The sequence below is a fragment of the Canis lupus genome, chromosome 34, assembly GCF_048164855.1.
Source record: "Canis lupus baileyi chromosome 34, mCanLup2.hap1, whole genome shotgun sequence".
NCBI classification, from domain to species: Eukaryota; Metazoa; Chordata; class Mammalia; order Carnivora; family Canidae; genus Canis; species Canis lupus.
The window spans coordinates 6,080,537-6,108,386 of NC_132871.1; the positions used below are offsets into that span (position 1 = coordinate 6,080,537).

At 38.2% G+C, this 27,850-nt stretch overlaps 1 protein-coding gene across 3 annotated transcripts in view; it reads left to right on the forward strand.

The window, feature by feature from the left end:
* The window catches only part of CERKL (CERK like autophagy regulator), a 129,577-nt gene that overhangs the window by 76,502 nt on the left and 25,225 nt on the right, over positions 1 to 27,850 (forward strand). For all 3 annotated transcript variants that reach the window (XM_072811384.1, XM_072811385.1, XM_072811386.1), the window contains exons 3-11: positions 876 to 1,007; positions 9,021 to 9,084; positions 14,932 to 15,074; positions 20,565 to 20,639; positions 21,417 to 21,594; positions 21,674 to 21,733; positions 22,299 to 22,324; positions 22,420 to 22,528; positions 25,164 to 25,260. In XM_072811384.1, coding sequence (XP_072667485.1) covers positions 876 to 1,007; positions 9,021 to 9,084; positions 14,932 to 15,074; positions 20,565 to 20,639; positions 21,417 to 21,594; positions 21,674 to 21,733; positions 22,299 to 22,324; positions 22,420 to 22,528; positions 25,164 to 25,260 — 884 coding nt within the window. The remainder of the gene's footprint in view (positions 1 to 875; positions 1,008 to 9,020; positions 9,085 to 14,931; positions 15,075 to 20,564; positions 20,640 to 21,416; positions 21,595 to 21,673; positions 21,734 to 22,298; positions 22,325 to 22,419; positions 22,529 to 25,163; positions 25,261 to 27,850) is intronic.

Genomic DNA, 27,850 nt, shown 5'->3' on the forward strand with positions numbered 1-27,850 from the left:
AAAAAAAAGCAGATGCTGGTCACTGCTTTCTTAGCCCTGAAGCACGGCCCCTGAGGCCGCAGCTGGCCTCCAAGGAAGGGTCCTTGGTGTTCTTGGGCCCCCTGTGCCTCCCGCACTTCCCAACAGAAAATATGCTTTGCACCTGCTCCCCCTGGGTTCTAGGGGAGCAGCACCTTGCAGCCCGGAAAGCCGCGGGATCAAATCTCAGCCCCAATTGGGAGGCCGAGGCTCGCTGCCCCGGTGCCCGGGGGAAGGGTCCTTTCTCCCTGCCCCCCCTTTCCAAGCTTGGACTTCGACCTACCCCTCGTTTTGGCTCCCCGCGTGCCTCGCTCTGGGCGCTGGCCTTGACCCAGCCCTGCGTCCTCTGCTCCCCCCGGCTCAGCCGCAGGCCAGGCCCGGGGAGTCCCGAGATCTCCAGGGAGCCCCGAGGTCACCGGAGTGCCCAATTCGAATAAGGAGCATGTTCATCTTAGGAGAGGAAGGAGACCTTTCTGTCCTGTGCAGCTTATTGCTTTTTCCCTCCAGAAATAAATGCTAATGGACCATTTGACATTCCGTGCGTGATTTGGTAAACAGACGCGAACATTGCCTAACAACATTCACAAAGTTGCTTTCATCCACACTTTTCTGCGTAAATGAAATGCTTCGTTATAACTCATGATTTAAGAGGAATGGACCTGCTCAACTGCTAGGAAAATGTAAATGCTTCAAAATAATGCCATGTTTGGGAAAACCTGTAAAAGAATTTCAAATAAAAACAGCAAATACTATTTAAATAGATGTATGGCATTCTAACTGGACTTAGTGTATGGTTTTAAAGGAAAAAAAAATGCTGATGAAGATTGTATAACTTTGTCTTTATGCTTTCCTCTTAGGTTTTTCAAATAGACCAAAGTCATTAAAAGTAATTCTTAACCCCCAAAGCCACAAAAAAGAAGCTACCCAAATCTATCACGAGAAGGTTGAGCCGCTGTTGAGGGTTGCAGGAATAAAGACTGATGTTACAAGTAAGTCATTCTCACAATATGATTTTGCCATGAAAAAAAAAAATTCTACTTAAGGAAGCAAAAGACCTGTATGTGTTCTTAAGCCAAATCAAGGAAACCACCTGTCATATCTAAAGCTTTTTTTATGTGCTTCCATAACCTACTACAGCTAACTCCAGTATTGTCGTTTATTTTGTTTTCTTTATTGTGTTATTTTTATTCGAATGTCAGTATTTTCTTTAGTCCTTTTTTCAGACTTTAAAAATTATTAGGAGCCATTTCCAAGGGAGCTGAACACTTTTTGATATCTTCATCGAGATGTTGGCTATTTACACATTATTTCTGCAGTTTGGCAAGCAATTGATTTTTGCTCACTTTAAATGTTTGATGTCTTTCCATGGAATCCTTCATTAGGTGGTTTTTGTTCTGACTCTGACCCCTGCTGGTTAGGTCAAAACTAAGCACGTAACTGCTGGTTTAGATGAATTTGGAGAAACCGGTAGCTTAAATTCATTGTCTAGATAAGGTGCTTAGGTTTGTGGTGAGGAAAATAGAAATTTGCCGATGCTAAAGTTAATAGAAAGAAGATTAGTAAAATCCTTTTCAATTTTTTGAATTTGGTGACCAAATTCCTTTGTTTCCTTTGAGACTCTTATTTTTCCCACGGGGGTGGACTGACAAGGAGGGTTGATGCTATGGAAAATCACAACCCCAGTGTGTCTGATTTTATTTCAGTGAAGCTTCACGAACACGCAGGGCAAATCTATAGTAAATTTAAATTGATGAAGAGTATTGCATAGTAAACCTGTTCAGGAGACAAAGCCAGAGTGTACTTGGTTGGATTCTCTAGTCTCATATATAAATTCCTGAGGAAGGAATTCAGAGTGACCTGGTCTTACTCAGCTGAAACCAAGGGAAATAGGTCTCACAATATAAGATTTGATGCCCTTACCTCATGACTTGAAGGATTGAGGTAGAAGGAAGTTCCTTAATTTTTTGTAAAGGTCAATCACCCCAAAAGGCATCTATTACACTGGAGGTTCAAGAGAAACGACCATGAAAAATTCAGGAGGAATTTCTGATTAAGATAAAATTGTAGTGAGAAGTTAATATTTTACCTTTGAGGCTTTTGGCTGACTTAGAGGAAATTTAAAAGGAAAAGGAGCAATTCAGATCTATCATTCCTTCCCACTGAAGATTCTGAAAGATTGGTGGGGAAAAAAAAAAAAAAGTTTGAAGTTCGTATTAGGATGAGACTGTTAAAAGTGGAACAAACATATTGGCAAACATTATTTTGTTTCATTGATTTAATATTCAGAACAGTTTTTTTTTTAATTTTTTTCAGAACAGTTTTATGTAGATACTGCTATAGATCTTTCATTTCAGGAAAGTCTTGTAGAATGCTTCGTGTTAAACACTCTGCAGAACGCAAGATGAATACGTCATCCTACCCGCTCTTGTGGGGCTTTTAGTTTTTTTTTGGGATTCAAATAAATATACATATTCAAACATATAATTAAATAAAAAATATATATTCAAATAACTATAATTGAACTCTGGTATTTCAGAGGGTGATATTTTGATAAGAAGTTTCCAAAGTATTTGAACTAGACCGTTTTTGAAAAGTCAGAGGCAAACATGGTTTTCTGTGCATAAGCAGAAGAAGAAAAGTAAGGGAAGGCAAGCTAGCAAGCACGTACAAGTGGGGTGGGTGTGTGTGTTTGTGTGTTACCCATAATACCTTTGGAATTCTTTCATCAATTTGCTTTGGCTTCCTCAGTTTTGACTTCATCTTAAACTTGATCCTTTCCACCATCATAAGATTGTTGTCAGCAGATTAGATCCTCCTTCATTCGGACCAAGTAGGATGGAGAGAGGTGTGTGTGTGTGTGAGATCCAACATGCTTTAATACTGAACAAGGATTAAAATTTCTTCCTGTCAGTTTGCCGTATTGTGTGGGCCCAATGTGGAGCAATCACTCTCTCAACTCTTAAGACCCTTCCCATGGGCTGGAAGTAGGACCCCCTTTTTCTGAAGGCTGAAAATACCTAAACTGAATTTGGGTTCTGTTAGGGAGGGGGAAAAACAAAACCAGGTCACAGTGGCTCTTGGGAAGGCTCCCAGCTATGTGCACTAGAGGAAGTGGAAATCCAGTTATGGATCGATGTTTATGCTACACTCAGTAGTTTACTGATCATGTATTGATCTGAGGTTGGTGTAAATTTTTATCATAGCCTTGCCATCTGGTTTAGCAGAAATGATTCTGCCAACAGCATAGAGATGAGGAAGGAAGACACAGAGCCTAGAAGAAAGGAGACGGGTACGTGAGGAAACCTGATGGGAGGCAGAGGAAATGATAAGAATGTGCTTGCTTTCTTCTGTATTGGAGAGAAACGTTGTATATCCTAGGGCTCTTTTTCCCCTAAATTTGTAACTATTACTGAACATTATATTTAGTTAAACATAAAGTAAAATTAGCATATCACATTAAGCAAATTTAGAAATTTCTTATATATTTGTGCAGAATGGCTAATTATTAGCTGCCTAACACTCCTCCTACAGGCAAAATTATAAAATTGCATCTTTTGCGTATAAAACCATGTAGTTAGTTATGTATGTTAGCTAAGTATTTATATTTTAAAAGTTTGCTATTTTGTGCCAAGGACTGAATAAACCCGTGGAGAGTTTTGAAAAGCTTTTGAATCTTTCTGCCTGCCTCACAGTGTGGTTCTGTCGTTTGAGTCAGGTAATATATTTGAAGCTACCTTGTATATTCTAAAGTGCCCTAGAAGGATGGTCATAATGCTGTGAACGTCTGTTTCATAAGAGATGTAATAGATTCAATTCACACCTTGAAAGAAAAAGATATGTGAAAGAGTAAAACAGAAAGGTCCGTATTTTCTGCATGTCCAGCGTGACCATTATTTTAGCATATCTTGTGTGCACGGCTGAGTCTAAATGGAATATAAATTACATAATAAATTCTACATGATGATAAATTCACTAGGAGAAAGTGCTTATATAAACGAGGCAGGATTTTAAGAATTCTAGCTAGACATGTACACTTTAAAGGGTTTTTTCTATAAATTTATTTTAAGAGTGAGTAGCAAGATTAATAGTTGCATTAAAAACAGGTAGAGGATCTGAATAGCTGTTTTCCCAAAGAAGACATACGGATGGCCAACAGGTACATGAAAAGGTGCTCAACATCACTAATCATCAAGGAAATGCCGATCAAAACCGCAGTGAAATAGATCACCTCGCATCTGTTAGGATGGCTATTACCAAAAAAGACAGCAAGTGTTGGTGAGAATGTGGAGAGAAGGGAGCCCTCATGCGCTGTTGGCCGGAATGTAAATAGGTGCAGCCACTGTGGAAAACAGTATGGAGGGTCCTCAAAAATTTAAAAATAAAACTACCTTATGATAACAGCAATTCCACTTCTGAGTATTTATGCAAAGGAGAAAAAAAAAAAACCACTAAATCAAAGAGATAGCTGCACTCCCATGTTCATTGCAGCACTATTTACCACAGCCTAGCGGCCTAAGTGTCCATCAGTGGATGAATGGCTAAAGAAGATGTGTGTCTGTATGTGTGTGATATACACACCCACGTACATACACGCATATACATACACGATGGAGTATTATTTGGTCATAAAAAGAAGGAAATCCTGACATTTTAACAACATGGATGGACCTTGAGGGCATTATGGTAAGTGAAATAAGTCAGAGAAAGATAAATTACCGTCTGATCTCACTTATATGTGGAATCTTAAAAAAATAAAAAGCGAAAACAGAAAGCAAACCCGCCACTGAACATATGGGTATAGAGAACGGGTTGGTTCTGTTCTCTGTATGGTTGCCAGAGGTGGGGAGTGGGAGAAATGAGTGAAGGGTGTCAGAAGGTATAAACTTCCAGTTTAAAAAAAAAATCACCACCTTAATAAAAACATACTTTTCATTTTGGTTACTGCTGAAACACTTCTTCTGAATATAGATCGTGCATCTTTTGAAATACATGAGCTGAAGTTGCATCCCCCCTCCGCTACCATCACCAGGGTGGGATCTTCTCTAGTGTATCAGAAACACTTCTGGAAGAACTTAGAATGGAGGTTATTTTTTTCGAATAACGTATTGGCCCATGAATCGAAGGAGAACAGGCGTGGTAAGCCCAAGCTGGCATATGATACCATTTCTTTATCTTGCTCCTCAAACGGAGCGGGCTCTAGGATTTACATTGTTCACAAGGTGTGAGCCAGTTTCTGAGAGATCATAGATTCCTGGGATAATTTGTAGAACAATAAAGTGAAAAAAGGCAACAGAGAGATCCAACTGGAAATAGCCGTAGAGGTTGTCTAGCTTAATTTCGCCCCCGTGGCGGAGTGTTGGTGTGGTTCAACTCCTGCGCGGTGAACTCTCAGCCTCTGCGTGGGTACCCCGTGGCGGTGTCTCCCGTGACTGGAGAGGACCGCTGGTCATTGAGGTCAGGGTCACTGTGCCTTGTGCATATTAGAAAAGCCACCTTGCTTGTGCTAACTTACGTAAGGGTGTCCTTTTTGGGCTGATTCTGCCCAAGGCCGCCAACTTGTTGAGTTGGGTATCTTAGCTAGATTGCAAATGTATCTGCCCCTTTGGCCACATGCCTCTGCGCAAGGCATAAACCGCAGGGAGAACTGGTGAGCTGACATTTGCCTCCCTGTTATTTTTAGAGTCAATGCTCTCCTTTGTAGTAACGCAAAGTAAATGTGTCCCATCTTGTGGATAAGGCTCACCGAAACGTTTGAAACAGATACTATGTCTGCCCTCGAATCTTCCCTGCTCATGATAGGCAATTCCATCTCCTTCAGTCAATTTTGGTGTTAACAAAGCTGCTAGACCTTATCATGCTCACCATCATTATCCTGGTCAAAGACACTTCTCTGAATTTAGCCTCCATCTCTGCCAACTTGGGGCCCATGGGACTACCTCGTCACCAGATAATTTTTTACTTCCCCTTTGGCCCTGATGGAATTGTCAAGAAAGTGAAGTTTGTTGCCAGCCTTTTGTTTCCCTCTTCTGATAGGATCATGAATTTAACTTTTGACACTTTTTGCCAAATCTCCTCTTGGAATTTTTTCTCTTTGGCCCTGTCTCCACTTAAAGCCTTCTCCCCTTGGAAATGCCTCTTGTTATTCTTGATCTTGCCCAGTACAATGCTAGGCAATTTGATAAAATTGAGTCACAAGAGATGCTAGTAGGCCAAGACATTATTTCTTTCCGATTTTCCCTGCATGTTAGTAAAAATCTGGATAATACCTGTTCACGCATCCTATCCAGCTATGGAGATTCTGGATGAAAGTTTCTTTTTGTTATCCCTTAAATAATTGTGGATGTATATGGCCGATCCTGTTTCTAATGCTCAGATGTCAGAGTTAGAGCATTGTCTTTGGGGACAGTTAAGAGTCCTCAGTGGAAGTTATGTAGGAAAAGAATACGATTGAATGCCTGAGAAAGTCATTCTAGGGAGAGCAGGATAAAGGTTAAAGGGAGAGAAGAGACTGTCATGCTGCCCAGTTTAAAAAATAGTAGTGGCTGAATCATGGGTATTGGCTTGAGATGGGATGTGTTAGCAATAAAGGCCAAAACAACTGGTCTTGATCTTGGAGTGGTTGTGGAGAGTGAGGAGGGGGAGAGGCTAGGAAGTAATTTTCTTATCTTGGGTAGCAAGGAATAGATGATAGAACACAAAGAACAATATGTTTGAGAGGCAATAAGAAGGTGGAAATGACAGATTCCATTTGGAGCTTGCTAAGGCGGAAGTACCTATAGGATAGGAGAGAAAATGCCATCTTATCCCATTATCGAATTTTGTCCCCAGACCAAGAAATGTATCTTTCAGTCCAGATCTCAGCTGATTTTTGCCTCTGCCTGTTTCCTCATCAACATTCAGCGTCAACCTCAAGACCGTACTTTCCTCCAGTCTTGTCTTCCTGAGGAAGTAATATTTAAACTGGAAGGTTAGGGGATGGGTGGGGGAAGCCCAGTACTGGGAGCTGAGTTCAGAGCCTTGTAAAGAATGGAAACTCCAAATTTCCTGAATAGAAAGGGCATAGGGTGTCCTTCTCCTCAGAAAAGGAAAGCAAGTGAAAAAAAAAAAAAAAAGGTGAGTAACTTTTTGAAACTGCATTTGCCTAGCAGTCTACTTTTTATGTTTATTTGGAGTGGGATGACGTGAATCTAGCTCTTTCTGACTCCAGGGCCCATAATATTCTGTCTAAATACATACTTCAGTTTCTTCTACTGTATCTGAGTAGTAGTCCAGATTGTTCTCTATCCTTTTTGCCTATGTTATTTTTCTTTATAATCACTTATCGCGATTTCATATTGTGTATTCAGGTTTTAAAATTAGTGTCTAGTGTCTGCCTCCAGAGTGTGAGCTCCCTGAAGCCAAGGATTGCATTCCTTTTGTTCATTTTCCTCATATGTTGTGATCAAGTTTCTCTTATCTTTTCTCTTTGTTCCCGGTCACTATCTTTTTTTTTTTTTTCCTTTTCCAATGTCATTTTAAAAATCACCTTTCTTTGATAATGTGCATCAATATATCATCAAATTCTACCTGCAAGGTCAAAGAAATAGAATATTATTTAAAATTTGTCCTAAATAAAGGTAGCTTTTAGTCATAGCCTAATTTTAAAGCTAATTTTGTATTGGATTTGGAAAGCTCGACCAAGGGAAGCTTTAGCATAAAAGCAAGATTTATTAAAACTGATTCTCGGCATAGATATCTCTTCATAATGTCATGAAGTGTTTTCAGTGTGCATATCTATCTAACATTTTATTTTGTATTTTTAAGGTTGCAACTACTTGCTGAGGTTTATAAATGGTCAACACAATCATTTATGATGACTTAACCTCCCGAGTTTATTAATATTAATATTTCATACTTAGTTTTCTCATAGCTTTCTTCTGATTAGAATTTAATATAGAGAAGTTTTATTCATGTGAATGTTAACAGCATTTGAATAAGCTTTGGGAGAATTACAATGTAATGCCGCTGGATACAGAATGATTCTTTTAGACACCAAGACTAATAATTCTTAACAATATCTAAAAACATTGTAGGAAAAGCTTGAACCATGCTGGCACCAGGGACAGACAGGCATGAAAGATTAATGTAATCTTGCATATAATGATGCACATTCTTACACAAAAAATCCATCTGCAGTGTCATGTCAGTCAGCAGAAATCTTTGATGGGTGGATACAGCTGGGCTGTCTCTTCTGGCAACACTGCCCTAGAAAATGCTAAATGTGGTTGGGATGCTTGGTGCCATCTGCAGTGTGCCAGTTTATCCTGTCTCCACTGGCATTTACAATACTGCATAGGGCATCGTGATTGTAGAGACAGCGATAGGGAGTGACAGATTCATTTCCTCGGAGGATCCGGCTCTGGTGGGTCTGTGCCACCTTCCTCCTCGGCTTTGGGTCTGTCATCATTGGTGTTGGCTTGGCTTCATTATTTTCACATCCAGCTCCACCTCTTTTGAGTCTAGCAGTTCCAGATACACATTCTTCTAGTATGTAAATCTTACACTAACCTTTCAACTAATTTATTCATGTAAGGTTGCCAAAGCGATTTAACATTGACTGCTTGATGCCAGCTAATATGCCTTATTTCCAAAATACGGCTGCTCTTAGGCTTCTGATTTAAAGGAAATCTATCTTATTTATAATATCAGGAAGGGAACACTGAACAGACAGGCACCGAGATAAATGATCCGACTGCTACGTGTGGGATATCCCCAAATGACTTATGTAGTTGGAACAAATATATGACCCTCTTTTCCATAAAGCTATAAAACACGTCAGGCCAGTAACACTTAATCCTCTTTCCCATGATTAAAATATAAATATTCAAGAATAAATGTTGTTTTATGACCTAACCATATGTTTATCATATTAGTTTGCCAAACTAGTTAAAAAGTGTAGATCGTTGTTTAAAACTTTCACCTACTTTTTTTTTTTTTTTTTTTTGGTTTTTGTTTTTTAATAGTCACAGAATATGAAGGGCATGCTCTGGCACTGCTTAAGGAATGTGAACTCCAGGAGTTTGATGGGTAGGTTATATTATCAATCTGTCTATGTCATATAGCTTATGTTATGAAATGTTTTCATTAGTTGTTAGCCACATATTTGGGACTTAAAAATATTTCAGCATTTGCGGGGTATGTGATTAGACTGTTCCATACACATCTATGTAATAGCAATTAATGATAAATATGGCATGGTCATCTACCTCTCAGGATTGGGCATAGGAAGACAAAAGGAGAAACCTGTAAGTACTGGGAAATCAAAGAGTATCACATTCCGCTGACCTAATGTGCATCTTTAGTCCTTCATTCTTGGCTCTAACCATGTTAGTATCTAGAAAAGAAATGATGGAGGGTCACATGATATAACTATTGTGATGCTCTTTTGCAAATTTATTGATAGTGCTCATAGCTGCCTACTGGTTAATTTGGCTGTGATTGAGGGTAAATATTTTATAAAAACAAATATATTGGGGTGTCTGAGTGGCTCGGTTGGTTAAGCATCGGTCTTTGGCTCAGGTTATGATCTCGGGGTCCTGGGATGGAGCACCGTGCTCCCTGCGCAGGGGGGAGTCTGCTTTTCCTTTGCCTCTGCTCCTTACCCCTTACTCCCCACTTATGTTCATACTCTCTCTCAAATGAATAAATAAAATCTTTTAAAAATATGTAAATATTATTTCCAGTATAAAAAAAGATGCTAATTTTAATTCTTTTATAATTTAGTGGCTACTAGTTAAGTGTGTTATCCACACTAGACATTGGAAACTGTTGCTTGCAATACATTATTATGTAGAAATTGTTCACTGTCATCAAGCACTGGAGGCAAGTGATGTACTCTAATAACCATTTTTAAAAAGTAGGCAAATCAGTTTGCTAAAGTGATGGATTGATGTGTAAGACAAAAACATTATCTTAGGGAAGGTTTTTCCAAGGGTTGATATTTCAGGGTTTTAAAAAGTGGCAAGCATGTGAGTTATTTGTGTCACACGGTGATGGGCCAAAAACAAAATATCAGGAAGGACAGTTGTGTCTTTGAACTGTAGAGCGAAAGACTTTGTTCTTCCCAAAGAACTATTAGAATATTTTAGGAAGGAAAGTGATGCAATCAAAATGGAGTGCTAACAGGGTAATTTTCCCAGAAATGCTTAATATTTTTTGATTAAAAAAAACAATATTAGTGAGTTAAGAAGAGAGTTTGATAAGTAAAAACCGAACTTTTCAAAAAGGAATCTGAGAGGAGCAAATCTAGATGGCAATGTTATATAAATATTGAGGATGAAGAATATGAGGTAGGAGATTACTTAAAAGCTTTATATTTAAAGCTAGACAGATTGATTAACAGGCTACATTTGGCAAATTATCTTGTAAGTATACAATTTAAGAAAAGTAATTGGGGGAATCATGCCCACCAGCTACTGCATTAATGCGGTGCACAGTCCTGAAATACAGCTTGTGAGTATGTAAGTGTGGCGGTATTGCAAATAAGTCCTTTCTTCAAAACGTGATTATATAAATAATGAGGATAACAGATATCATACATATTAGACCTGGCCTTGCCCATCAGCATTTTGAAGTGTTCCACCAAATGTGGTATGTATAAGTTCCACTGGTAATTATACTGTGTAAGGATCAAGAAGAATTCTGCAGAAGGGTGCCTGGGTGGCTCAGTTGGTTAAGCAGCTGCCTTCAGCTCAGGTCATGATCTCGGAGTCCCGGGATCAATGCCTGCATCAGGCTCCCTGCTCAGCAGAGCGTCTGCTTCTCCCTCTTCCTCTTCCCCTTTCCACCACTGTGATTTAGCTGTTTCTGAATTCCACAGCATGCTAATTTATTTAGGACTTATAATAATTTAAAAAAATTTCTATGGAAAATCTATTTTCTAAGATTCCTTAAATATCTCATTAATTTTCATGGGCCCAGTTTTTCTACTGGAAGCTGGGAAAACTTAGTAAAATGGTTATTTTAAATCACTCCACTTGGGATTATGTAAATAAGTATATGGGGAGAACAATGGAAACATAGTTTCTTTAGACACTTTAGAAGAACGGTGCTTTGTACAAATTTTGGTTTTTAGATTCCACATATGTGTGAAATCATATTGTATTTATCTTTCTCTAACTTACTTAGTATAATACTCTCTAGGTCCTTGCATGTTGCAAATGGCAAGATAGAACAGGTTGGTGGTTGCTGGAGAGGAGGAGGTTTGGGTGGGTGAAATGAGAGAAGGAAATCAAGAGGTACAAGACCTCCAGTTATAAATAAGTCATAGGAACATAATGTACAGCATGACCATTATAGTCGATAATATATAGCATATTTCCTGGTTTCTGAACTTGTTCAAAGAGTGGTTCTTGGAGCACTTTATGAGGAATAGGTACAAATGATTCAAGGTTGGGATCAACTACCCCCCTGACTCTATGGTCTTTTGATGAGAGAGGGGATTCCTTCAAGAATTTGGGCCTGAAGCATTTCTGCCTGACTCAAGTGGAGCTATTGATAGGGTGGGATTGAAAGGTTTTTAGACACAGACTAGAGAGTTTAAGATCCAAGAAATATTTTGTGTATACTATTTAATAAAGCAAAGTGGTTTAGTTACTGTTACTTAGCACGTAACCTAAATGTTACTTGCTAAGATTAGGGATTTTTAACGAGTTACATATGTTTGTTTCTGTGAAGACATATTGTGACCAAAAAGCAAACAGGAACACATCTATCATTACTCAAGATGGCAGTTGTGCAAATCCACTGTGTTCTAGTGAACACTCAGAGACCCATTGCTAAAAATTGTAGGAGTGTCACTTTTCGTTTGCCCCTGATTTTTACTATGCATCATTAGAAAGTTTTGTAAAGGCAAAGAAAAGAGTATTATAAGGTATAGAGACTCGAAGTGGTAACAGTTGAATTTATAAGTGTGGACATGGTTAAGTTAATCTATGCTCTTATGAAGTTATAAACATAATATTTTCTCGGTTTTGTTTCAAGGTTTTTTTTTTTGATTTGTTGAATTACAATTTTTCCTTTCTTTTTAAAAATTGCACCATTACCTAGACCCACACTGACTCAGATATTATCTGACTACCATTGACATCTGATCACATTGACCACATTATCTGTATTACTAAATCAGGCATTTAAAATTTAAAAAGCACCTGTTTTCAAAAAAGAAAACGTTTAAATCAAATCCTAGTGACATATTAAACATTTCAAAGATGATATTGGCTTGTGGACAAAGAAACACCAATTTAAAAATTATAGAAAGAGAAATTTTATGAAGAGAAGTAACGTATTGGCCTCTAGTTGTACTTTTCCAGACGGAATCATTGTATTTGGAGTCATGGCAAGAAGGAGTTTACTTTTTCTGAAAATATAAGATGTACCATATGCCAAGGAATAGTTACTCTAAGGTTCATGTTTTAGTGTAACTCTCAAGTGTGGTTATTAACACATAATGTTGTGGGTGTTTGTTTGCTTTGCCTTTTCTTGTGACATCCAGACTCTTGTGATATGTTTGCATTAAGTACATCCCTCCGGTTGAGTAACTATTCCTGGAGGTGATCTTGATGATACAATAGTTATCAACATGAGTATATTTTTTTTCTTAATGCATTTCATCCCACAGTGATTCCACTGGTAAACTGATTTTCAAAATAATAAACCTCTCATAAGGTGATTTTCATTAGGTTTCACATATAGGAAAGGATTAGAACACATGGAATAGTGGTAGTGCAGTCTCTAAGGTGGAATTATGATGTTTCCAGTCCTTCTGTCACTTATTATGTAATGACCTTGGACAACTTATCTAATCTTTCTTTGCCTTAGTTTCCTAACTTGAAATTGAAGGTAAAAGTATCCATTGCATATAGTTATTGTCTAAATTAAATGAGTTAATACAGGAGAGTGCTGAAAACAGTACCTGGTACATAGTGATTATTCACCAAATGTTACTTGATGGTTGTAATTATAATTTGTTAAAGTTTGAAAGTAAAATAGAAGGTATTATGACAAAAACTCAAAGGCTTTTGTAGCAGAGTATGTTCACAGAGGAGCCATCTCTATCAATTCCAGGAGACACTATGCAGGATCCCAGGGTTTAGATGTTGCCATACTAAGTGGAAAAGCCAAGTTCTTCTGTGCCAAGTTAGATGTTTTGTTGGATGACTTTATGTGCTCCTTTTAGATCGCACACACACTCTAGCAGGTAGGAAAGGGCATGAATTTGATCATTACAATGAAGTTCGTTGAATGTTTGCAAATCTCCGTGATATTTGAAATCCTATAGACAAGGTTCACATCAAACCTTGGTTTCTCCACTTATAAAGATGAGGCTAATGCCTGCTTTGCAGAATTCTTAGTATGTAATAGAAAAGAACCAATGTATTTTCTGACATAAAGTCAACCCTCAGTAGGTACAGTCACTTCTTTCTGAGTCAGTGGCCACATTAGGTACCCCTAGAACCACTTCAGACATCAAATGACCTGGGTCTATCCTATGTCCTGGATCCCTTATACCTAGGGGGGACTGGGCCTGCCAGGCTGTGTGCAGCCCTAGGGCTGAACCTCAGATGTGCGCAGGGGTTGGGAGGCTGAGAGCAAGGTGAGGGGGGTTGATGGACTCTCAGGCTCTGTATTCACCAATGTCCAGAGCTTCCTAAACTTCAGAAACTATTTTAAAACCTGGTGATTGGGGCACCCAGTAGTGCAGTCAGTTGAACGTCCGACTCTTGATTTTGGCTCAGGTCTGATCTCAGGGTCTTGAGATCGAGCCCTGCCTCAGGCTCTTGCTGAGTGTGGGATCTGCTTGGGTTTCTCTCTCCCTCTACCTCCTCCCTTCCCTCCTGCTCTCTCTCTAAAATAAATAAATAAACCCTAATATAAATAAAACCTGCTGCTCATGGTCCATAGGCTTTGTTTGGCATAGAGAGGTTTTAAATATATTGAATGTGAGTGGATAAAATGGCTCACCCAAAAGTCAGAATCTGTGGCTCCTCTAGAGAAATCAGAGGATGAAAAAAATCTGTAGAAAAATCTAGGCCTGCCTCCCAGACGATGTGAGTGGGCCGAGCGGAGAATCTGTTCCTCCTTTAGACTCAGCATTGCTCTTCTGTTTCTGGGGGGCCCTTACAGGCCTGGAGTTATGACGCCTGCTTCCAATAACACAAAGTCTTCCTCCTTTTGGATCAATTAATATGATTTTGCTACTTAAGATTATTTTGCATCTTTTAAATACAAATCATTATGAAACACATTTCTGAAATCTTATACGTTACTTTCATGGAGTCCTACCACCACCTCTACTACAGTCCACTTACAAGGTCTTAAAAAAATTGTGAGCAGTACTGACTAGAGTCAAGAGTGGTATCAATAACTTTCATAGTGCCATGTAGCAGTCATGTCCAAAAGACAAAACACAGTTCAAGTTTGCAATTACTCTATATGCTAATGATAAGTAGCTTTAAAGTTTCATAGTTTACATGACTTTTACAGCTGTCGGTCTTTTTGGAGCTATGTTGAAAATTAGCAGTTGGTTAAATGAATTGCACATGACTATTAATATAAACAAATTGAGAACAATATACTTTTGGATATTAGCAGAGCAGAACGCAGGCTGATGTGAAATAACATGTTCAGATGTTGTAATGCTTCTTAACCCACTGAAAACCATTGTGTCCACGGGGTATCGTGTAGGTATTGTATTTGTGAAGTCAACTTTACCAGTGCGGAAGCCTTCTTACTCATTGACACTTGCTAAAGTGTGGCAAGGGGCATGTAAGTACCATTCACATGAATATATAAGATGACTATTTCGAAGTTGAGATTTCATGGATTATTACCAATTAGTTTAAAGAGTTGCATTCTTAATTTCTTGTTTTCTAGTGTCGTCTGTGTTGGTGGAGATGGATCTGCCAGTGAAGTTGCCCATGCTTTGCTCCTTAGAGCCCAGAAGAATGCTGGGAAAGAAACAGAGAGCATCCTCACCCCTGTCCGAGCACAGCTTCCGCTTGGGTTAATACCAGCAGGCAAGCAAGGGGCCGTGGATTTGCTAACTGGAACCTCTCCTCCTGTCTTTCTCTTATTTCCTAACCTAGACAGTATAACACAGAGTTAAATGCACAGACTTTGAATCTGAAAGAACCAAGTTTGGCATCTCTGCTAAGCAAATGTGAGACTTTGGACAAGTTATTTAATTTCTTTGAGCCTCATTTTTCTCATCTGTAAAAAAAAAAAAAAAAAAAGATACACATATAGTCATCTCATTATAAGGCTTTTGTTGTATTAGATGGTATCTGTGGAGGACTTGATGCATAGTTAAATATTCAACAAATGGGATTATTATTATTCTGTCTTCCAAATAAAGGTCTAATGATCACACAGTACCAGGTATGAAATTTCAAAACAAGGCCACTCACAAGCTGCTCACAATGTCATGCGGTAACTCTCAGAGTACAAATAGAGAATAAATAGATAACCTCAAGTATCAGAGTACAGATAGATATGTATTATCTATTTATATAAGAGTATAAATAGATAACCTTGAGTTGAGAATGCCAAAAAAATTCATCGTAACTGCTGTATTGCCAGCGGCTGGGATAGAACGTGACACAGTGAATGCTCAACGAAGTTTATTAAGTGAACGAATGTATAGAAAACATAGAGCAAGTATAATGCTCTAACATTATAGAGCAAGTTGAATTAGGCCAAAGAATGGGTAGGTTCTGGCCTGAGAAGATGAGGAGGAGTTATTTCCTTCGTTGCACAAATAATCCAGGAGCATTGAGAAATAGAACACAGGCCATTGTTGGGTGGGGGATGGGATCAAAATAGTCCCAAACTTTGGGGATTCCTGGACGCCACAGGGAGGGGTCTGAATTGTGTTTGATAAGCAGTAGGGACAATGGGAGGTTTTAGAGCAAGGGAACACCCTGCTGGGAGCCTGTACTAGGAGAATTTGTGATGAGGGGGAGGGAGGGTGAAGGGGGAGGTCAGAGCCCGGCTGCCCTGGCATCCAGAAAAGACGAGAACATCTTTCACAAGTGGATTACGTTATGCCAGTCACTCCTCCCAAATTATTTAAACAAACAATAGTGATGGAAAGTGATTAGTTTTCATTTTGAAAACATCGCACGTTATTATCTCTGTAAATAAAACAGAAACAATTATTGTTTCCTATGAAGATAGGAAATCATTACACAGCAAAGAACAATTCATTCTATCCATTTGATGACCACATTCATTTAGTATGGATTTCAGTATATTTAGTATTGTTAATTGACAACGAAAGATGTACAAATACTCTTTTAAAGACTGTGAAGTCTTTCCAAGGGGGGAAAAAAAACACAAAAAACTCCAAGAATTTAAAAGGAGAGACATATTTGGATATATCCCAATAATTAAGAAAAACCTTGGATGGTCTTTAGGCAGAAGAGAACACAATCATGTCAACTAGGAAAACAACAACAACAACAAAAAGATGCTGGCGAAGTGGAGCCAGCCACTTTTACCTTTTCATGTCATTTTAGGAGCTCTGTCTATAACGGTGGAGCTTTTCAACGTTACCTTGCGTGCCAAGGGGATGTGCCACGGTCATTTCCTCTTACTAGTATGTACACTGCTGAGGTCACTTATTAACTGCTATGGAGCAAAAGTGGGAAGACACACGCATTTGACATGCAGTGAATAGTTAGCTAGAAAAACCAGTGGTTAAGCTGATGTTTTTAACATGCCATTTGAATGCATTTTCCTTAGCAAATATAGCCTGTTGCCAAAATTGTGGCCTCTGTCCGGGAGTTCCAGCTTCTGGACTCCATAAGGAGGGGGATGTCGTGTGTGGGCTGGGCTGATGGGAGGACTCAGGGCCCCATCAGGGCTCTGATAGGGAATGGTGAACAAGGGGGGACAAGGGCTAGGCAGGAAGTCTCCAATTGCACACAGAAGACAGTCTGCCTTTGAAGCCATTTGCCTCCTGGAGAGAGACACCCAGAGGGAGAGTGTTTAGTAAATGACTCCACTGAGCCAACAGACTAAGCCGCTGAATTATGGTCAGACTCAGATGGATCAGATGTGGGGAAGCCTGTATTAGAACTGCTGGCCATTAGCAATGGTGTTTGTTGCCATGGGAACTGGTGCTAAGGAACTATACTGAGAGATTCCGATTAAAGGGGTGGGGGGAGGATAGAGGAAAAAGCCAGAGAGGACATAAAAAAAAAAAAAAAAAGCAATCCAGTTGTTGTAAAACAAGGCACAATCCACATACTGATGGCTGCAAACCATATATTCCTATAGCGTTCACATAAATAAATTCATGCTTGCCAATTAATTTGAGGAGAATAAAATATTGCCAAGGGACTATTAATTTCTATGATATTTCAGGCAAAGAACCAAAGTGTAGGTGCAGTTTTCATGAGAATTTTAGATATGCTTGACTAGGAAGTCATTACATCACATTTATCTGTTTGGATGTGGGAGACATTAACGGCCTTATGAATATTCATGGGGTCTGGTTAATTAAGTTAATTGTTCTACAGAAGTGCTTGCACTTCCAAGGACAATTTTTTTCCTTTTTTTCTTTTTGCCTCCATAGTTTCTGCCTGGTATTTCCATCATTCATGCTTTAGATGAACTGCTACTTCCGTCCTTACCTCTGTGTATTTGGCACCCTTTAGCAGGTCTGGGGAGGTAGTGGTGAGCAAAGTTGCTGGTAGCTGTTAAGAAAAATAACTTTTCAGGCTAATTAAAATGTTTACCTTGAGGTAGAACATTTATAGCTTTTGTGAGGATGCTAAAATTACATAGCCGTTATTTATGTGAGCAGCATGTTCTTTTGGCATGTAGACATCTTTTCAGATGGATCACATTTTGTTTTTGGAAATTGTACTCTGTCTTTTAGATCATCCAAACAAAAATACAGAGCAATCTATAGTATTACCATATTATATCCACTTTCCTCACAAACTTGCCTTTTATTTTTTTTATTTTTTATTTTTTTTAAAATTTTTTATTTATTTATGATAGTCACACAGAGAGAGAGAGAGGCAGAGACATAGGCAGAGGGAGAAGCAGGCTCCATACACTGGGAGCCCGACGTGGGATTCGATCCCGGGTCTCCAGGATCGCGCCCTGGGCCAAAGGCAGGTGCCAAACTGCTGCGCCACCCAGGGATCCCAAACTTGCCTTTTAAAATTCAGAGAATTAAAAAACTGTTCTTAAGGACCGAGGAACAGGTTAATCAGCGTAGAAGATGACGGAAACAATTTTCTGGCTTCTGGTCGTGCCTCTCTGCAGATTCTATGGAGTTAAGAAAAAGTTGTCAAGGTGCAAAGCCTGAGATGTAAAAAGAAAGTGATCCTTAGCAGCCTGAAAGGATCTGTATTTGGGCATGCTTAGCATACTTCAACCTCACAGGGAATAAATGGTCTTTATTTTCTTGAGTCATGATATGTGTCATTCTCTATTGCACATGACAACATTACATTATGTTCTTTAATAGCCTTTCTAGAGGAATGCTTTTATGGTCTATTCCTAATTAACCACGGTAATGGAGGAAATGTGTTTCATGGAGTACTGTAATCCATTGATAATCCTAAATATCTCACTCTAATTACGTGGCCTCCTCCAAAACCTTTACCATAAATCTGATTGGGAAGCAAAATAGGTTGATTTGTTTCCTCTCTTCCCTCCCACCCATTCCAGATTAATTAGCAATTAGATGACCAAAGGGCAGGCCGTAGATGGTCAAAGGATAATTGGAAAGGCTTAGGTAATTGACTCCTGGGTAAAGATCCACTGAGCAACAGGTCTCTGGACTCCTCGTTCTTAAACCTTAGAGTGCATACGAGTCACCTTGAGAACCTGCTAAGGCATGGACATCCGGGTCTCACTTCCAGACCTTCCAATTCTAGTGGTTGGAAGTGAGACCCAGAAATCACTTTTTTTTTTTAAAGATTTTATTTATTTATTAGAAACAGAGAGAGGCAGAGACAGAGGCAGAGGGAGAAGCAGGCTTCATGCAGGGAGCGTAATGTGGGACTCGATCCCAGGACCCCAGGATCACACCCTGGGCCGAAGGCAGATGCTCAAACCGCTGAGCCACCCAGGCATCCCAAAATTTGCCTTTTTAACAAGCTCCCAGGTAATGTTGATGCTGCTGATCCCTGGACCATACATCTCTTCTAGAAGAAGCACTCTTCAAGTTACTGTGCACACACATAACCTGGGGATCTTATAAAATGCAGACTCTGATTCAGGAGGTCTGGAGTGGGACCCAAGAGTCTACATTTTAATAAGCACCATGGTATTACTGCTGGACCGTAGACCATATTCTGAATAACAGAGTTCAGAGCATAATTCACCCTTTGATGAATCAGTTGGAACAGGTTTACTAATTGGTTGAGGTGGACTTTTCTTTGAATTGGCATCACTAGAGGCCTGGAAGACATTAATATTAGATCAGTCCCTTATGGTGATTAATTTAATGACAGCCTTGGTTGAAAAGGTCTGAGTAGCCTCAGCTTCTTCGGCCGAACAACCCTAGACACACATCAGTTAAGTGATACAAATTGAAGAGATCATGTATGACCACACAGGAATGTTCCTAAAGAACAAGTCCAGGGGGCTAGTCTTTGCCTTGATAGCTGCGGTACACCACACATCCATGCTTTCACAGCTCTCAGCTATTACTGGATTTCTTTCTTATAATCTGTAATTCAAGGAAACTTGTAGCTTCTTAATTTTTAAAGCCTTTTAGCCTCCTGGGAATGGCAGGGGCTAGTTGGAATCTTCCTCTTCAGAAGAAGGCTTTTACCTCAAGGTCTCCGAGACCCTAACTGGAGGAGAGCTCTTTTCTTTCATAGGCTGTTGGCAAAAATTCATGTGGATCTTAAATCATCCTAATGATTATGAAAATAAGAAACGTATAACATCTCAAAAAGACTTTTATAGCATGGTAAATACTATGGAATTAAATATTGTCTTCATCTAGGATACCATTTGTCAGATAAGAGGGGAATCCTCTCTTGGATGAAAGCTTATCTCTAAGAGTCGTTAAATGTATTTAAAACATGTCTTTTGTACTTTGTAGGGATTTAAAATTTTTTTTCTTCATTACTATTTGGATTTTTATTTATGTATTTATGCATTTGTCTCGGCTCTCCAGAGACACCCTTAATGCTCTTGGTGTTCATTTTGTGAAAGAAGTTAGAAGCCCACTCGTTGAAGATAGAGTAGACTTTGATACCGCTAGTTTATTTTGGTAGAAAGTAGACATTAATGATGGGAAACAAATCTGTGAGCAAGTAAATACTCTAAACTATTTTCTAATTTTAAGTTGTTTAAAGGCTAAACGGTAATTTGACAACCATTCAATGTGAATCTAAGCTATTAATGAAAATGTATAAACTTTCATTGATTTTTCATTTGAACGATACATAGCGATATCTCCTAAAGTAAGAGCAAGTGGATAACTTAAAACATACACTACATTGATTTTACATCTTTTAAAATTGATTTGGCAGGCTCTACTAATGTACTGGCACATTCTCTTCATGGAATCCCTCATGTGGTAACTGCAACTTTGCACATTATAATGGGTAAGAATTCTTTCAAACAAGTTCATGTTTCATAAGGAAGTTTCTTTTTGATAAGGAAGTTTTTATATTTATATAAGGCTATTTTATTTCTGTCAGACTTATCCAAGGAAGGACAAGTTCTGTGTGTCTCGGATCAGAGAAATGTTTTACTAAAAACCAGAAGTCCATTAGGCAAAGCTTCACTATTTGGACTGCCTCTCTTTTCAGAGCAGAGGCACCACCAAGAGCAGTAAATGAAATTTCACTATAATCTTGTAAGAAAAAAAATCATAATGATGTTTAAGGTCACACTTTTACAATCAGATCAAAACAGCCCACGCATACTATTTAAGTATATCAGATAGTGTTGTTAGACTACACCAAGACTGTAGGGCTGAGGTTCTGTTGTTAAAAGAAAAACACAAAAAGGAAAAACATTGCACATCCACTCTAGAATTTTTATTATTCCCATTGATTCCCATTGTCTGTAAACTTAAAAACTGTTAAATCTAAGTTTATTTTGCACATGAACTTTATTTCCTTAACTATGTTTTATGTGAAATAACAATAAACTGCAATATTTACTGCTTTGTGTACCTTAGTACCTGAAAAAGTTAAAAATGGCAATTGCAGTAGTTGTAGGTAAAGAGAGGTGAAGAGAAAGCAAGGATATTTATCATGGTGTGAAGTTGCTTGAGATCTTCTATAAGTAAATAAATAGGCTCTTCTGTGTTTGCCATTTTGACAACTTGCCCTACTACTCTCACTAATGGACTGATATCCAACATAATATTCAAGGGCACGTACAACCAGTTGATGTCTGCACTTTTAGCACCACTGGAAAGCTTCTTCGCTTCGGGTTCTCAGCCATGTTTGGCTTTGGTGGAAGAACTTTGGCCTTGGCAGAAAAACATCGATGGATGTCACCCAACCAACGAAGGGATTTTGCGGTAATGAAGGCATTGACAAAACTTAAGTAAGTCTTTTTTTCTTAAACCCAAAATTTTGTGGCTTAGAATACATGATAGTTAACAGCAAAATTTACTGTATTTTAGGCCTGAAGACTGTGAAATATCATTTTTACCATTGATCAGTTCTCACGATTTAGAAGAAAGGTAGGTAAAGGGCTCAAAGTAACAGAAACATCTGTATCTTTCTTTAAAGCATGAAACAGTTTGATATACACACTTTATTAGACTTGTGATCTTTGGTTGTTTTTCTAAAATACTAGTGAAGAATATGGAGTAGTGAAATTCTAGTAGGCCATGTGGTTTGACTTCTGTCTTCAGAAACCACTGTTCACTCTATCCATCCGTCCAATCATTTATGAATGTATTCAACAGCCTGCTTATTGAATGCTATATCCCAAGCATTTTGGATACAACAATAAGCCAAAAAACCCAGCAAAACCCATGGTTTCTGCCCTGAGTAACGAACATTACTCAAAGCCACACAAAGAAAATGTTCTCGTCTTTAAAAGAAATGGAAAATCATTGTTATGGATGACACCACCTTTCAATGAATCAACACAGTGTAATGCAGCAACGGCATATACTCACACATTTTCACTTACCGTATCTAATCTAAGAAAATATTTAACATACTGGGTTCTTGAAGTTTCTCAACTTAATAGATGTTATTTTTGGTGTGATGTGGTTTTCTTTGTTTTCTCATTTTTAGGAAGGCAGAAGGATCTCCCAAATCCGGTAAGTTTAAACGTACCTCCTTGAGAACTGAGGCAGGCTCTGGTGACATTTTGCTCTAGTGAGGGAAAGTAACCAGTCACTTCCATTGCCTTTAGACTGTAATGATCAGTGGCAAACCATCCAGGGTCAGTTCTTGAATGTCAGCATTATGGCAATCCCTTGCCTGTGTTCAGTGGCACCTAGAGGCTTGGCACCTAATACCAGGTTAGTAAGCATTTTTATTGAATCACTAATACTTTTCTATAAACCAGTTTTTTTTTCTTTTAGAATACTTGCTAACTTGTGGCTGGCTGGATTATTATTATTTTGGACTGTAATAATAGTAGAGATTCTCAGGGACTTAGCATCTGAGTAGGCGGAGACCAACTGTTAAGCTCGAAATAGTAGACAATCACTGGTTTCTTAATATTACTAAAGCTAAAATATTTCATGGGTTTTATTAACATGATTTCACTGTGTCACTTTATGCCTACTTGCTTTACTTGTGTTTATTTACTGGTCATCGAAAACATTATATTTCTGGTATTTCTTGTGAACATCTCTACTTTCAAATGGTAGAGCAGACATAAATATCCTCAGCATGAATAGTATATATGTGGGTATATTTGATACCTTCAGTCAAAGGAAGCTGAATTGCACTTATTTATATTTAGTGTGAATAGTGGTACATATGAATCTGCTGCCCACATTTTCTTGAGACCTTTTATATATCATTTTATCCACAAAAATATAAACCATCTCTCATACATTCTTTTCAAGCAGCTATCCATTATTCATTTGAAAATCTTTCTCTCCCACTCCCATAGAAAGCATAGAAGAAAGGATCATGAATGTTGTATAATATAGTCAAATCTAGATTTTTCCCTGGAAGTAGAATAAAAGAATGACTTGTGTGCCAGGGCAGTTTATGACATAATTTTAATGATTAGTTTTGTCTTCCCTGCAAAATCCTTAACCAGAATCATTAACAGCTAGCCAAGGGGATTGATATAAACTTTTTTTTCCTTGGCAGTCAACATGAGAAATATCTGCAGTTAGAGAAGAAGAAAAACTATAAATTTTAATATTAATAATCTAGATGTCAGGGTCCTCATTATCTTTAGTGCTGAAACTTGAAAGGAGTTATCTTGAAGCTTATTGTGTTATAGAAATTGAGCTCAATAGTTTCCTGCCTGTACCTTCAGAAATCCTAGATAGCGGTGTGCCCCCCTAATGGGTTTCCCTCACTAAACGTGAAAAACAACTAGCTGACTCAAGACAATACTTAATCCTACTTCATCTCTGAGACTCAAGCTTGCTTGACCTTCAGGAGAGGTAGTCTCCTCTTCTGGGAGTTGATTCTTGCCTCTTTCAGTGCTGTTCCATACATTTTCCAGCTTGCCTGGACTTCCACTCCTTATTCTCTCTAGGTTTAACCAGTATTAATTTTTCAGTGGATGACTAGTTAGAGATTTCCTTTGTGGACTGTAATTGAACACTGATTTTTTTTTTTTTTTTTTTTTTTTTTTTTTTGCAAAGGCCTTCATACCATGCCTTGGCTGACCAGAGGTAGTCAGAGATTTAGCTTCTGGGATTCAGAATCATTGCCCAGGAGATTGAACCTCCAGTTTCATTTTTTTTCCACAATAAAGTATAATTTAATTCAAAATACCTCAGTGCAAATTGCTGATAGAAATTAGTGTTCTTTTCAGTATTCTAACAGTAAATATGTAATATATAAAAAACATTTAAAACCGCGAAAGCACATAGGATGTGTTTCAATTACTATAAAGTGGTGAAAAGTAGACATGTGAAGTACTTTTCATGTTAATGAAAAATTAAGCAATTTTTGAAAATGTAAACACAAAACAGTAGCCTGAATGTGTCTTGGCACTAATTATTTCCAGTTGGGAAGAAGTGGCATGTTGAATAAAATGAGCATTGGACTCTCGGAATTAAGAGATCTGGTGCCAGTGATGATTTTGTTTTTCTCTGTGTGCCTTTGAACAAATCACTTAAACTTGGGGTCTTTTCTTCCTTCTGTATAAACTGAGTGAATGACTGGATAATCTCTAAGATCCCTTACAAACTCTGACCTGAGCTTCCATAAGATTCAAAGAGCTCTTTTTTATGTTGTTGTTATTCTTGGAATAACTTTATATTTGCCTTGAAATCAAGCTAGAAGTCATTTGCACATATTTCTGCAAACTGCCTTCTAAAGCTAGATGCATTTGTAAGTGGCTTTTTTGGCACTAAATCACATCTCTAAATTTGTAGTCTCTTATATTAAACTGAACAGTTATGCAAGATTAAAATGCTCAGTCATTTAACTGAACATGTGTCGTAGCATTTGTCCCTTTTATCCAACAAGGGGCCACTTGGATTTATTTTCTTATGTCACTGAGACCTGCCCGTATGTAAATATTTAAAAATCACACTGTCGGTTCTAGGAAGTATTGAATAATTTGTTATACTATTAGTATTTATTTGTTATTTTAAATCTTTTAAAAACATACATGATGTCACATTTTGAATCCCTAAGTAAATCTATTGGATTTTAAATGATATGTGAATAGGAAGCATGATAGTTCTTTTTTTTTTTAAAAGCCCTTAAAATAAGAACTTACAGAAAAGGAAGTCAATTTTTAATAAAACTAATTTGAAGGGCTGGCTGTGCCATTTAAAAATAACACAGCAAGATAAGATTTAAGAATTGGAAATAAATTTAATGTGATGTTGATTAATCAGTTTTGCCTAAAACTTCTACTAAATGTGGTTGTTAGAAGGAATGATACCGAGTAATTTCTGTTGCAATCACTTAATAAACTTCTCAATGTCAAATACAAATATTTAATTTCAGATTAAATAATGGAAGCATGGCTCTTATAATTGCACGAAACACTTCTCGACCAGAATTTATAAAACACCTGAAAAGATATGCCGGTGTTAAAAATCAGGTATAGTAAATTATTTTTGTTACTTATACACAAAACTGTTAATCATGGAAAGAGGCTGCAAGAGTTGACATCAAATCTTGCCTCAGAAGGCATTATTTTCTTAATACATTAATCTTTTTCCTTTTGGTTTGTGGTTCATCCAAATTTTGAAAATTTCTATTTTATTAATATAGATTGGCCCTTTCTGAGCTCTCGATTGGTGGACACATACATTTTGTGTATGTGTGTGTGAGTGCATGTGCGTGAAAAGAGAAAATAGGAAATATAGTGTTATATTGAAATGTGAAGTAAATTAAAGATAAAATTATATACTCGGCTCTTCTTTAGAATAAAAAGTAGTGAAATCTGAGATTCTTAGCTTTCTTGATGTTATGGCAACAGGCTTTCTCTAAAGTTATGGCCTCTTGATTCTCCTGCCATTTATTTACAGGTCAACCTACCTTCACTAATTGAAATAGATTTGCATACCTATATTTAAAAACACACCGCTTTTATACAGTCATTATTCTGTTCAGAGCTAGAATGTGTGGTTGCGTTTTTGGAGACAGATGAAATTTTTATTTCCACTTAAGGGATTTGTTTTAAGGAGAAGCAATAACTATTATAAGCCACATTCTTTTGGCAGAGATTTTGACCCAGTTTTTAGGAAACTGATCCAGAAATATGTGAATTTTTGAAATTATGAGTCTTGAACTACATCAGTATGCTTGTAACACCCCGTAGTCTCACTTCCTGCAGGTATAGGACTGTACCTGGATGTAGCTGCAGAGAGTAAACAGGAGGAGGAGGAGAGTAAATCCAGCCAACCACTAGTAGTTGAGCCTTGCTTACATGAGTGGCCATTGCAAGGCTCACACTTTGCCCCTTTATAATTTTAAAGGCAGTCCTCATGAAGTTTCAGTTCTCTTCTGCTTCCTACATTATTTGATTGGTGTTTATTGAGCAACCAACTGAATGAAGTGTTCAGGAAATTGTATCATAAAAATGATAGTCCCACGTTCCTTAAACACGAAGCTCAAGTAGACAAAAGCAGATGGAACGTAGGCTGTGAGCTGAAGTAATAACTTCGCACGTGTGTTTGGGGAATGACGGGGATCGATTGTCCAAGGGATGTTTGCATTTTCAGATGTTACTTATTTTGTTTGCAATATCATTATTTTTCTTACTCCAAAAGCAGGACAGGTTCATTATTATTTTTTTTCTTAAGTTAGAAGGTAGAAACAAGGCCATGTAGAAAGCACTCAAAATTCTATATTCCAGGAGATAATCAGTGTCATTACCTTAGTATAAACTTCTTAATATGTCCCTATTAAACATATGTGAGAACCTCAATGAATATTGACCTGAAGGGCACTCATCCTGAGAAGCTCTATTTTTATTTTAGGGAGGCACCTATTGCACAGATTATTTATGGAAAATCTCTTTAGAAATTGCCTAAGGGGCAAATTTCTAAGGTAATGTTTTGTAGACATCCTTTTTGCAACATGGAAAGAGCTTTTTTTGTGATTTTGAAAGTAATAAATACCATAAAAAGAGTGAATAGAATTCTGTATCTGTAGGAAAATGGTTTTAAAAAAAAATGAGATCATGTTATGCAGGATATATTTGCTTTCCTCATTTGCCAGCCACGTCTTGTTTTTGATGCAAAAACTATTGCTTCTGTGTGTATGTGTGTTTGGGAGGGCGTGGGGACAATCATTAGTCCTAACTCTGATCGACTTAGCTCTTTCCAAAAATTGGAATCCAAGCTTTATTGCTCTGTAATTTTTTGACAAATTTTAAAAGTCTTCAACATGATGGTATATACGAATAAGTGGATGGATTCCCAAGGTCATTGCTTTCAAGCAATGTTAATTTGATACTTTTGTTAAAAAAAAAAGACATACACACATTTATGTATAGTCTTTTCCCTTTGTGGTGACATTTTCAAAAATGTAAATTCATATAAATTATGTGATATGATAAAGACCTGCATAAAGGTAAGGTTATGTGATCCACTGTCTAGTTAGTAGTAGTTGTGGTAACCAGGTTGGAGAAAACAGCACTTCGGCCTCGGGAGAGCCACGGTCTAGGTCTTGGCACCGTCTTTGCCGAGTCTCACTGGATCTTCCTATCTATGAACCACTGTAGAGCGTAGTGAAAACCACCATCATCTCGCCTTCCCCGTCTCTGCGTGGAATAGAAAAACATTACCCCTCCTTTCAGCTCTTTCCTAGCTGGCCTCCTTTTCCTCTGTTCCACGTTTCCACAGACACTCTGACCATCGTTGTTGGCAGGGAGTTTAAGGCCCTCAAGTTGGTGCTTCCCTGAGGACTCGTTTACCACCCTCTAGTCCTCCCATGATACTTTGTCCTGGGGCCTCTTCTTGCTCTCCCCTCGCCCCTCGTTTGAACCATTATCTGAACTTTGCACAGTTAGGGAAGTTTGCAAATTGGTGTGCTTTTTTCTCTATGATCAACAGGACCATGGTGCTTTCCTGTGTCCTGAAACAGTAGAACTCACAGGCATCTTGAGCCTGGTGCGTCCAGCATGTTCCCCCAACAGTGTTTGTCCCGTGTCTCCCTACCCAGGGTGGCAGTGGTACAACACC